We start from the raw sequence: 14,585 nt of genomic DNA on the forward strand, positions 1-14,585 counted from the left end.
CCGACGGGTTTTTTGATATCTCCCCCGGACCGAAGAGCTTACGAATGTTTATATTGCGCGTACAAATACGTACGAATAGAGGGCAATGTATCGGTAGGAAAAAAATTTAAAATAACCCATGTCGGGGGCTGGCGTGACGTCTCGCCACCCCCCCGATGGGTTTTCGGTTTATCTGAGCCACTTTATTCATACAAATTCTGTAACGCAGCTTACAAATTCGTACAAACAGCATACTAAAAGATAGAATAATAAAGTTTCAATAATTTGAAAATGGGGGGGCTGGTGTGACGTACGTATTTTAATAGCTAGATCACAAAAACGGTATATCATGATAAAATACAGGTACTTACATGTAGTTTTATTATTCTGCTCTATAGTGTTCTCCAATAATTTTGACATCAAGCCCGATCAAGGCAGTAAAGCACAGTCATAGGCAACAGCCGTTATTCGTTTTTTGTGCACTGTACAATATAAATATATAACAATGTGCTACAGTGCTACACTCGCTACAGCAGCTATATATAACACGCGGTTTAAATATTAAATGGTTCACATCAGTAATTGAATATTTTAGTCCATCAGTTAGAATGTTCGATGTCGGTATAGCCGTGTAGACGTGTAGTGTAGGACGACGGTGGCCCGGTGGCGATAGCAGCGCCGCGGCCAGTGGTGACGTTGAAGATCGTCTGTCGCTTTGGATTCACTGATAAATAAGATTATTGCGTAATTACGCGGAATTATACCAATAGGCGAACTATTTTTAGGCGATCATTTTCTTGACTCGACTGGAACGGCGGGGCTATATTATATATTATGTACTATTAGGTCTAGATTATACGATTTATTCATTACGTAATACGTATTATTGCCCAGCGAACAAAAATACCATGACAAAATAGACAAAATACGAGCATTTGAATCTTGAATGTTCGTATTAATCGCGTATTAGCATAGAATAGTATTCTATGGTATTAGTATAAAAAGCATTATTGATTTAGATTATAGAATAAATAGAATATAATATTATTCTAAACAATTCGTATTCTATTATTCTATATAACCAATGGTTTTAGTACGAACATTTAAAATGTTCAACTATAATTATAGTGTACGAATATTCCTACATTACAAAATATATTCTAATTTGATGGAAACATATTATATGGGTTAAAAAATTAAGTTTTTTAATAAAAAACGCTACCTATATTAAAAAACATTGTGTTATTGTGACAGAATTAGTTAATTGTTATCTATATATAAATGATTGTCAAGCATCTATATATATTATAGTGCAGTGGCGTGGTGAACTATTTATAAATCTTGATGCCCAGCATATATTTCAGTACCTACCCCCTCTTTATCCCCTTAATATAATATATAGTACATATAATTATTATGTGACTGTAAATATTTTAATTTTTGTTGTATGTTATTGGTTACTATAATGTACCCAACCACCCCACCCACCTCAAAAAAAATCCACCATGACGCCTAGGCGTCATAAAAGCCCATTCACCACGCCACTGTTATAGTGTATATATAATAATAGGTATATATAAATATAATGCTATAGCTTATTATATAGGTAATAGGTATTACTAATATACGACTTAGCATAATATTATACATACTTTTATATAATTATTATTATAAAATTAATATACCTACCTATATTATTATTATAAGGCCGAATGCCGATGAGATGGTTAAGTCAATTCGCCTATATAATAATATATTATGAGAATGCTGATTAATCAATTGAAATATTAGTAAAATATATGTACCCCCACATGCAGTTAATTAATGCGCACTTTTCCGTCGATATAATATATATATTATATCATATGCATATCGTAGTCTTCACGCGATACCTACTCTTAATAATATCTTAAACATAATATATCATTAGAATTTACATTATGTGTAAAAACCCACCGAAGTGCAATATTAAGTATAATAATATTTATAGTGTGAAACATATATATTAAAAGGCGGTTCCAAGTTGGTTCCAAGCAGAGATAGTGCAAAAGGGTGGTTTGAAGGAAAACGGCATCATATGTAATCAAATATTATAATACAGACATAAAAGCATTATAAATGGTAACAAAAAAATATTTGCTGAGTCAAAAGGCTTGAAAAAAAAGGTCCTTGTAAATACCTACATTGTTACTATAGCTATTTAAATATATTAAAATTGCATACGTAAGATTTTTTTGAGCATTATAAAGTTCAAATTTGGATGAAATTAGATAGTTAAACGAAAGATATAACAATTTTAGTTATTTTATTGTAATTTACAAAATGTAAATTTAAAAAGTATAGAAACCTATAAGTCTTAATCTTATTATTAAAACAGCCGACAGTTCTAAAACTAATGAGGTTATAATATATTGTAATATGAAAAAAACTTGGTAAATCATTCATATTTAGCCTGTAATGATAAAAAAAAGAAAAATGATGTGAGCCAGATTTACATGATTAAAGATGACAATGGAATCGATCAATCGAACACAACAATAAATAATATTACAAATACCTTTAGTCAATTTTTTCCCTCGAATGGAAATTAATATTCATTACAATATTATTAAAGAAACTATTTTTTTAAAAAAGATGATAATCTTTTTAGTTCTAATAGTGTCACATGAGGGAATCAATTTTTCTTACACCTATAGGAATAACACCCATTCTTACACCTAACTGAAAATGAAATTTCTAATTATATCATAAAACTTAAATAGATACAATACATACAATCATTCTAAACAAACAAGTTCCTAAAATACACAGTACCCGACATTTCCTACCCACTAATAGTATTATATGCTCAATAACATTTTAACTACAGCTAGGTATATATATATCATTCTCAATTTAAAAATCTATTATCATTCCATTATTTAAATTGTGTTGAAAAAAAAAAACGTTATAACTATACCCTCCTAATAACTTTACTTTAGCTCTAGCAAACAATACATTTTGAAAAAATGCATTAAAACAAGAATATTTCAATATTTTTGAACAAACATAATTTTTTTCACCAAATAAATTTGGTTTCCGACCAGGACTGTCTACTATAAATATATATAAAGATGCATTACCTATTCAATGTTACTAACTTTATATGTATAGAGAATATATGGATACCAAAAATAAAATTATTTCTATATTTTATTGACTCTACCAATCACAATTTATACTGCTTAAAAAATTAGACTTGGCAGTTATAAGAGTTATGCTATTTAAATCATATCTAACAAATGGAAAACACGAGGTTAGAATAGATAATGAACTCATTGAATCCACTATAACGTTTTATTTTAATTTCGGGATTTCTGGTAGATCGCATACGACGTCGTACCTTCGCTAGTATGTACATCGCACGCTACCAACATTTTTAGGCATTTTAGCAGTACCCCACACAGCATTTGTCAATCAAAGCAATTGTATAAATATTGAATTTGAATTGGATTTAAAATATTTAAATTTAAAAGTTAATTAATTATTGATAACATATTTTATTTTTTACGTTGTAACCAAAATATTATATAGTTATGAATAAATATTGGCTTAACAATATTTAATTTTTTAAATTGATTAAAAATTGAATAAATCTTAAAACTCATAATTTATTCAATCTTTATTATTAATATTCTATCTTTATTTTCTATTCATTGAATAAAATATATTTTATTTTCAATCGTAATTGGAAATTAAATGTATCTTATAATGTAACATTAAATAACTTAACTTAATAAATATTTATTTTTTGTTAATAATCAACATTTATTCAATAACAGCATGAAAATTAGGCTATTTTTTTATAAATCGATTTAGGTTTTCGATTCCTTTTAAGCTTGTGTTTACATCCGAATTTGAATTTCTCCCCCTTTATTTTATTATTTTATCATTGATAAATGAGTCGCAAAATGGTGGAATAGCATACCCATTCTATGTAGAGCCTAACTTAAATTAAATTCAGATTTTGGTTTCTTACAGTTGGCCACACTGATGTAGTCAGTTCTCATTGGTTGTAGGAGAACTGATATCATCCCCTTCAAGACACGACGCTTGTGATGTGTTTGTTGCTTCCGTCATATTTTATTTCTTCAAGTTTGTGAAATAATTCAATTCGCATACGCTACTATTCGCGTTTAGCATCACTTCAAATATAAGGTAGGTACGTACTTGTCATAATAACGATACCGAAATGAAGATATTATACACATTCTAGGTCGTATTCTCGTGCGACACGTAATCCAGTGGCCGTTTTGTTTTTTACCTTGTAACGTTTCTGGTAACGGTTAACCTTTTTACCTCTTTATAAGTAATATGAAAAATAATTTTTATAGTATCTATTCTTGAATTAACCCGTGTTTAAAAAGGTTGAGAAACACTGACCTAACCTAACCCATGTTTACTCGTACACTCCTCTCATATTATCATAATTATTTTTTTAAATTTTAAACTCATACTTGTATTTTATTTTAGTTATTTATTTATTTCAACATTTTATTAGAACATGCTTTAATATTAAGTAGTACCTTAAATTAGAAGTTGATACTTACTCTCTAAAAGCAACGTCTGTGTTGAGAGTTGAGAGTTTATAACAATAATAATTGGTTACATTTTATACATACCAGTTATAAAAACTATGCCAATAATATAATACAATAATTTAATTTGCTTATAATCATGCAATTACAATAAAAACCATATCAATAGTAATAATAATAATAAAAATAATAATGAGACTAAAAAATGATCCCACATAAACTTTTTTTTAGCATTCATTTCAATTTAATATTATTCATTAGAAATTCGTAGTATTTCAAATATGTAAAAACATTTTCTTAAGCACATTAAATTTAAGGGACTTATTATATAATAGATTACCAATTAAATTGCATAAATTGTACATAAAATATACGTCCATGATTGAGGATATAATACTTATAATATTATGTACAATGTACTCATATAATGTATATTGTCTATACCTGTACTTAATAATTTTATTATATTTTACGTAATTTTATGCCTATATTGTTTTGATTATACATTAATTTAATTTAATTTATATTGAATTTTTCGAAGTGATTTATTTTAAATCAGGGCTTTAAAACGTTTTTATAACGTTATGAGTATAACATTAAACATATCAAAAAACGATTGAAATCAATAACAGATAACATATTGCTAAACGATTGAAACAAATAACAGTTAACGTACCAGTAAACGGTAAATGATTGAAACGGTTAACGGATAACATATCGCTAAACAATAAACGATTGAAAACGGATAACGGATAACGAAACAGAAACGATAAATGATTGAAACATGAAAAAAAAAATATTTATAAAATTATAACTATCAGTAAAATATATATTATGGTTATTTTTGTAATATTATATTTTTCATCACTCTGTTTTATGTGGGAAACAAGCTATATCCATCAGATAACGCTAAACACTTCATAACGTTTAAATTTTTATAGCGTTTAAACGCATAAATTGAATAACGTTTAAATTTTATATAACGTTAAACAGTCATTCGATCATAACGCTTCATATCCATATAACGGTAAACAGTATTATTATTTTTGATTTTAGCCCTGTTTTAAATTGAATAAACCAAACTACTTTACTGATATAGTGATATCAATGAATACTTAATTAAAATATAATTATAAATTATATGTAAATAATTAGGTAAATAGAGTAAGCACAGGTACTGAAAGGAATGAACTATAACTTAATGGGTTGAAACTGTAAACCAGAGTTTATCTTTTTATAATACTGGTTAGGCATTTTGAAGTAGGTAATAATATGAATTATGTAAATTGACATAGGTATAAATGGTACCTACCTATAATAAACATCCTCAAAAGAAACAATATTACTTTCAGCCGTACATGTTAATTTAATACATTTTGTACATTATATAATATAATATCTTTTAATTTTCAGGATAATCTACAACTGACATTGATATCTTGTTTTGGTGAGGTCTTACAAAATACACTGAAGATATTGTTTCTAATTTCTATATTGGACGGATCGTAATTTAAACAATTAGTGAGTGTTCGTAAAACATAAAATACAAATTTATGAAATAAAATACTAAATTCCGTCCCAATTTGAATAATCAGACTGCGGACTGTCGACCATGACCAATTTTCTATAAATTAGAAGCTATATATATATTTATGCTTGAATGGTGTGGTTAAAATTTATGTTGTTAAGCTACATTTAGTAATTTACCTATGTATATAACAAATGTTGTGGTGTAACTAACTAATGTTCCAAGTCACTTTAACACAAATAGTTTGAAGTAATTCATTAGTAATTTGTAAGTTACTTTTATGAGCTAATCTCTTCAAACTAGTCAACTTTTTTCCCAATTAATATGTTAGAACTATTTAAAAATATTAGAATAGTATTTTGGCAAGTCCATGATATTTTATAAGCTTATAATACTGACATGTCAATTATGTAGACAATTTATTTTGTATTTTAAAAGATTTTTATAAAATGTTATCCAAAATTTGTGACAGAAACTTTGAAGATAAAATTAAATATAAAATTATTATTTAAAATACTATTTTAATAACTTTTTCAGTATTCATAATACAAAGAGGAAAATATTATGTTAATTGGTAGTATTATAAATTTAGAATGCGCAACAGCATGCTGAGAAAATGTGTTCTGTTGTAGCCCCCAGCTTGAAAAACACTATCATTAATTATAATAAATGTTTAATTTTGAATTTTATCAATATCTATTATTGGTACCTTACCAAAATTTTAGACATTTTAATTACAGACAAATAATCAAAAACAAAAAGTAATTCTTTATTATGAAGTTATCCGCTCTCAGGAAAAAAACATTCAAACATTTATTTTGACAAATAATTTTTTGATTTTTAATGATAATATTTCGCCAAAATAATAATAAAAAATAATAATACAAATATATATTTCTAATTTTATATTATTTATATTTTTTTGAATTATATTAAGACATAATTTTATAATTAAATTACAGGAATTAACTATTGATCCGGAAATTAATGCAATGACGGATAAAATGAAGAAAAAAGATCTAGATAATATATTAAAAGGTAAACAAGTAGGAATTTATTCATGTTTTAAAATTTCATATCAAGACAGTTATATTTAATGTTGTTCTGTGCAATATAGATGGATTTTCTTTGAAAAGAATAGGAGGATGCCAGATACCATTTATATTGCGTTCAGTTAATGGTAAACCTGTAAAATTTGTAGCTACTCGGATGGCTGAATATGAACTACTTAATAATTATTTACGTGATATACAATCTTATATTTATACTACATGCACACCAGTGAGAGCTTATGTGATCACTGTTTCGGAGGCGAAGATATTAAATTACATAAACAAAATATATTATGAAAAAGGGAAAGATTTCCAATATTTTGCAGGAATAGATTACATCGTTCGTTTGGAAGATATTCATAACTTTTATTTATTCATACACATATGTGATAAAAAATTAAAGTGCAACAATACTTCGGGTTACAAAGAAAAATGTGGTTTTGTGCGTTGTAACTCTGACCCTAACTTCTGTATACCATATTGTACTCAAAATGGTCAAAAATATTTGCCTATATTCTACTTTGAGGGAGATACAGAAAGTCTTATACAACGAGCTGTAAAATTAGAAAATTGGAATTTGGCCTATCTCAAGTTTTGTTGTAAACTGTATGGTGTTAAAGCTGAGTATTATGCTGGTGATTCTTGCTTAGTGGTCAGCATTGATGATATCAAACATTTGTATCCACCAGAAACACATTTTGATGAATTTTGGCCAGCTGAATTTGCTAATTCAGAGCTCACAATAGGTAAAAGCTTTCTCCAGACCAATCCACCAGGTTCCTGGTTTAGAGTATTCCGTAAAGTAGTACCTGATGATCACACTTCAACTGCACCAGGACCAATGATGGAGGACCATATGGTATGTGCTATATTAAATTTTTTTTATATTTTGGTTCTTTAAAAATATTGTTGCATGTGTCTTTCACTATCTATTCAAATATATAATTTATTTTTATAAATAAATACATTTATTAAGTAATAATTATATATTTTGAACCTGACAAATTAATATGTAAATTGGAAACATAGTTTGAAGGCTTTACTTTTTACGTGCATTTTATAATTTTTTTGGTTTTTATTATTTTTATTATACTTTTTAGATTCTGAGCGAAGGGATGTATGTTTGAATTTTATAATGATTTAAATATTTGAACTTTAAATGCTTTTAAATATTTAATTCGACTTAGGTACTTATACACATTTATTTTTGATAAAGGTTGATAACTTATTTATAAGGAATCTTGTATTATATATTAAAATCTGTGATTTAAACGGAAAATTTTTGGGATTTTCCAACTCAAAATAATTTGAACATTTTTGTGATTTTTTCTTCTTTTGTCAAAATTTGAATTTTAAAAGCTTAGTAAAAAAAAATTGATGTATGTGTTTTTAATATATTTCAATGGACATTGTAACAATTCATTAGGAGACTTATTACATTTTCAAGCTTTTTACCCTAACAAATATAATTTTATTGTTATATAATATATATATTGTTATATATTGTTATAGAAAAAAAACTAAAAGAAATGGAACTAAAAATGTCCGTAAACCTTTCAAAAAAGTAAAAATATTTTTTTAAATATTTATCGTTTATAGAAAATGTTATAAAAATTCAGTAAAAATTTCATGTACCAACTGGTTTTTTTTTTAGATTTACACCAAAAACCAAAACTGATTTTCCGTAAAAATTCTCGTTTTTAGACCGATTGTTTTTAATTTTTATGTGTGGATATTGTTTTTCCTGTCGCTTTTAAAAACTACAATGGATTTTTTTACATCTCATCCCCTCCCCCAAAAGTACCAACTAGATTCACTTTTCTATCAGAATAGATGTTGTTGAAGAAATTTTAAGCATTTTTTACTGTCCTAAAAGTTGATGACAGACACAAATGAAAAATTTGGTCAATCTTTACAATGCCTGTTATGTTCAACATTGTCCATTGAAATTGAGCATTTCACCTATACACATTGAGCATAACATATTATATATTATGTTTCATCAAGATATTTTGAGTGAGTTATTCATAAAAATTTACATGTATGTTTGAAAATTTAATACGAGAAATCCCTTATGTTTTCCTACCATTAATAATAAAAAAAAAGTCTTCCAGAAATGCAAGTTAAATTTTTTTGAGTGTTTGAAGTTCAAATTTTGTAGACATTAGATATTCATCCGTAAAGATAATATTTCACGTCAATTGATTTTTGATATTTTGTTATAATTCATAAATGAATAACCGTAGATACCTACATTTTAACAAAATTTTTATTTTAAAATTTTCAACAGGATCAACTACAGAAACAACAACAACAACAACAACAAAAATTAACTATTCCACAAACTCAAGCACAAAATAATTATTCAAATAATGCTCCGTACAAGGTTTATAATTTTTAATATTTTAAGTTTGCTTACAGTTATTGGGAGCTATAAAACCTTTATAATATAATATATAATCTTTGGATTAAACATGAGATACTAATATAGATTTAACTTTAAATTAATAATATTATAATTGTATTGACTAATTTTACATATCAGAGTTTTGTATTTAAATGTAACAGTCCATATTAATAGACACGCAATAAAAACATAAATGAATAATAATTATATATTTTAACACAGATCAAAATGGTAAAACTCGATGGGAAAACTATCCACTGCATAAATGCCAAACCCAGCATTTATTCGGATTGGATGGTGACCTTAAAGGATCTTGTTCGGATGGTGTTGCCTTCGTGCAATGTTGCAAAATGCGCTCACGTCCTGCACACATACTTAAAAACAACAATATTATTTGGGAACTCGTAAGTATCACTACTCCTTTTATTTTAATCATCCTACATCCTATAACACTGATTGGAGGAGGTTAATAAATTTTGTTGGTGGTTTGTTTTACAGTGAACAGTTGGCTGTGTTGAGAGACATTGGACTCATAAGGTCAATGAACCCCGGAGATACACCGATGGCCATGTTGAAGGATGTCACGCTATTGTTACCACAGTTAAAAACATTTGTGTTAATGCAAGATAAAAAATTAAATACCAATACCAATCTGCAGGTGGACAACCTTTCAAGTGACAACATATCAGCCTGGAATTTGTCGGGCACAATCCAGCCGACTATCCAAAGCCATGTTGACTTGTAAAATTAAAAACAAAAAATAAAATGGGATAAATTAACTAAATTAATGTTGTTTTATTTTGCGTTTAAAAAGAAGTAGAAATCATTTTATAAGATAAAAAAGTTTAGCATAAACCCACATTATATTGTTATAAATTGATTATAATAATTAACATACACGCTTAATTATTTGGGAAATCTGTACAAAGATTGTAATAGGCTAGTGTTGGTAGCATAAAATATAAATTTGCATTTGATTGTCTACCCATAGAGTTGAAACATGTATAAAAACGTAGAAACATATAGGCATATTATATATATATTAATCATATATTATGTAGATACGTCATGTCTACACAATATTTGTGAATTTAAAAAAAAAAAAAAACAAAATTTGGAAGAATTTGGAAGAATTTCTGTAGTTGTTTCAAGTATATATTTTTTAAATTTTTAGCCTCTGAGTCTCTTACCAACTTTCTATACTTTGGTTATGCACATTTGTGCATTAAATACCATCATTGTAATCTGCGGTATTCCACATACAAAATGATAGTCATTACTTCATGTATATAATATTAAAACCATATATTTTAAAAATATATATTAGATTACTAGCTAAATTAATATCTAGATTAATATGAAGATAGAATATTCAATTTTTATCTAGATAAATATGTAGATAAAACTTTTTTATCTAGATGTTTAAATTATTATGGTTAATTTTTATTAATGCTTGACATGCTATTGGATTCTTGGTTTAGTAATTTAAAGGGAAGCAAATCAGGAAGGCTTATTTTGTATCAAAATTAATGAATGAATAAATATAAGCATAAAATATATATACTGAGCATACAGTACCAATTTCAATGTATGACAAATACATCTACCTCAAAATCATAGTTGATTTAGGCACTAATTAGTAATTACTACTTTACATATATTTTCTGGTTTAAAAAAACTGGTTTATAGACTTTTTATATTAAATGAAACTTTATTCTTTTTGAAAATATTAATTATTCCACACAGTTTAAATGACTCAACACACTCAACAGTTTGTACTCTGTTGGCAGTATAGGCCACTATTATAGTCAGTAAACACTATATAACGCTGTGTCCAACGTGAACGCGGAAACACGGCAAAAATCAAGCTGTTTTGTTTTTTTCCGCATTCACTGCGTTCACGTTGGACACAGGGTGAGGGCAGTCGCACAGTAGCCACAGTACAAATGATTTTGCCGTGCGAGAACTATTTTTAGTGTTATACACATTATTACCAATAGACGGGATGGGTGTCTTCAGGTAATACTTGTATAATACTGATTGAAAGAGGTTAATATATTATGTTGGTTGTTTTATTGTCGGGGAGCAGGAGAACGCACTCATCCGGTCAATCAACACAGGAGACACACCGTTGGCTATGTTAAAATATGTTACACAAGTGCTACCACAGTTAAAATTATTAACAAGGGATATATTATATAATAAATAATACAACTTCATACTAATTAATTTATACTTAATAGTTAATATAAGTTTTCTAGTTTCAATTTTTACAATGAAATTTCAGTGCACATATTAACATATTATAATATTTTAATCTAACTAACAAAAATAGTTATTTATTTTGAATTGTAACGTCACTAAATTGAATAAAGTTCAATATTAAATTAGTATATAATACACAATATGAATACTAATATGATGAGTAACAGTATCTACTTATAATTATTAAAATACATTATTTAAGAAAATATGTATAGAATTAATATCAGTACATTCTACAAGAATGATTTGGTGAGGAAGCTAAATTATTTAATACTCCAAATACACTTAAAACATTTATCTACATGCTTTATTACACAAATATTAAATTTAAATAATAATTAAACTAATTTATTTGAAGTATACACAAAAATAATTTGTGGTTAAATATACAACCTATTGATAAGTTAACATAACATTCATTGGTGTTAAATATACAGCTAATAGTAAATATAACATTATTCGGTATTATATTTACTACTAATTTCAAAGAACTGTAACTATTAATATATATTTGAAAATCAGTTATTGTTAATTTAACCACGTGTGTTGGTTATTTTAACAATAATAGATTGTTTGTAGGATAAATCGGTGAAGTGGACAGTATGATAAATTAGGATAGGTTCTTATTTGTATAATCAATCAACACAATCTCTCATAACTAAAATTTCTGGTTTTCCGGCTTACTATTAACAACAAAATTTAACATGTTACATGTATAGGTAAATATTAGTGGGCACAATAGGGGCTGGTCATCTAATATACCTAACTAGGCTAACACAAAGTGACAATAAATAATAAATTACTAATATAATATATATAAACCTTTGGCGCCAACAGCATGAAAATTAGGCTATTTTTTTATAAATCGATTTAGGTTTTCGATTCCTTTTAAGCTTGTGTTTACATCGAAATTTTCATTGGATAATAATCCAGAATTATCTTGAGCTATAGATCAGGCTTCTAAAAGATGTGCTATAATAAAACATACAGTTGAAGGTTATTTAATAGTTATACCTACAACCTAGAACATAATGTGTAGTGACATAACATCGATTACATAATGAAAATATACATCAACATCATTACCTATATGTGTAGAACCTTTGATTTAGAATGTTTAAGCTCCAATTAATTTCAAGATGTTCGTAATTTCCAGGACAAGGTTTTTACGAAAGAAAATTTTAGGAATATCCACCGGAAAACTAGGAAATCTGCTTATATATAAAATTAGCTGATCCCGTGCACTTCGTTGCCCGTTAAAATGTTAAATGTACCAACTCTATATCACTCAAACTTTGTTCAATTCGTTATTTAATATGCGGTGTATGGTGTTCAAAATTTATCTTAACTTTTCCGTTACCCGGAATGAAAATTCTGATTCGCAGCACTATATTATTAGGTAGGCCATCTACCAGCGGTAGATCGCGGACCCCGTGCTGTTTCAGTATAAGATAGGCAATTACAATGAGTAGGGCCCAATAACGTCACGCGGCTATTTTACATTTCTTAATATCTCTTTAAGTAATAATTTTTTTTACATCGGATTTTCACCAAATCATTTCATATAGTCACAGTTACAATAATTTAACATTTAAAAATAATTTAAATAATTTTTTTTTTTGTGTTGTGTACTCATTTAACTAAACCACCTAACACGTCTGTAGAATACTGTGTGCGGAAAAACTCAATATTATCGATTACTGTTGGCCACGTGTCTAATTTTGTTTTTGGTGCATGGCCAAAGTGTTTAGGTAAAAAATTGTATTCGTTAACTCATAACCGCCTCGTGACATTTTGATAATTAATTTTACATATAGCCGACCAGTCACGACTCAACAGTGGCATAGTGTCTGCAAAAATCACTAATTTTAATATTAATTTATTTTATTGTTGATTTTTAGAATGAAATTACAACAGATACACCAATACATGGCGAGTGGTATACAGGTGTACAATGCACCTGTATACCACAGCCGACCAAAGAAATCGAAAGGTAACGCTTCCGGCGGGGTCCGGAAGCGTTAGCAAAAAAAAAAAGAAAAACGTCGTAAGTAGATGTATACAAAATACAAATTCTAGACTAATACTAAAAGGTGTATCGCCTAATTTGTGTTTCAGGGTGTTTTAGGTGTCGAAAAATGGGCCACATTGTTAGGGATTGCCCGGGTGAGTGTATGTTATGTTGTACCACGATCATTTATTGCGTATTCTATTATTAATTTTTATCATTTTTTTAGACCCACCCACTGTGCAGAAGCCAAATAAGGCAAACAACACCACAACTAACACACAAAGAGACGTCACCATCGAAGATATAACGGAACAAATTTCGACGGTGACTGTCAATTCCGTTGTAAGTACATTAATTATACATTTCTAATATTTGCTTGTGAAGAAACTAATCATAACAATCTTATGAATTGTAGAATATCCAAGATACGGAAAAATCAGACGCAAACCGTAAGTTTCAGTTGGACAATATTCTTTGAATTTCATGTTTTGTTAGATAGGTATTTAATATTTTATTTTATGGTTTTCAGATGAATAAAAATTTTTTTTTTTTGAAATTGTTTTCTTGTTCTTTTAATATATTAGTTTCTTGCTTGTATCTGAGATACAACAGATTATACACAGATACAATAACATAATGTGTAATATATCTGTATTTAAATGGTGAATTTTAAAATATGTATTATGTAATTTGGTATTGGTGAAATATTCCATAAAGAATATTGCGATGAAATGTTTGTGGTAAAAAAGTTATGTCAATCACACTA

General features: G+C 27.5%; 1 protein-coding gene across 1 annotated transcript; it reads left to right on the forward strand.

Moving 5' to 3' along the window:
- Positions 1 to 4,002: 4,002 nt before the first annotated feature.
- On the forward strand, positions 4,003 to 10,523 carry LOC100568635. Its single transcript, XM_016803391.2, has 7 exons — positions 4,003 to 4,176; positions 5,970 to 6,077; positions 7,047 to 7,122; positions 7,202 to 7,995; positions 9,427 to 9,522; positions 9,766 to 9,947; positions 10,042 to 10,523. Exons 3-7 carry the CDS (start codon positions 7,077 to 7,079, stop codon positions 10,286 to 10,288), a joined length of 1,365 nt encoding a protein of 454 aa, XP_016658880.1. The 5' UTR covers positions 4,003 to 4,176; positions 5,970 to 6,077; positions 7,047 to 7,076; the 3' UTR covers positions 10,289 to 10,523.
- Positions 10,524 to 14,585: the final 4,062 nt, after the last annotated feature.

The sequence above is a fragment of the Acyrthosiphon pisum genome, chromosome X (genome assembly GCF_005508785.2).
Source record: "Acyrthosiphon pisum isolate AL4f chromosome X, pea_aphid_22Mar2018_4r6ur, whole genome shotgun sequence".
NCBI classification, from domain to species: domain Eukaryota; kingdom Metazoa; phylum Arthropoda; class Insecta; order Hemiptera; family Aphididae; genus Acyrthosiphon; species Acyrthosiphon pisum.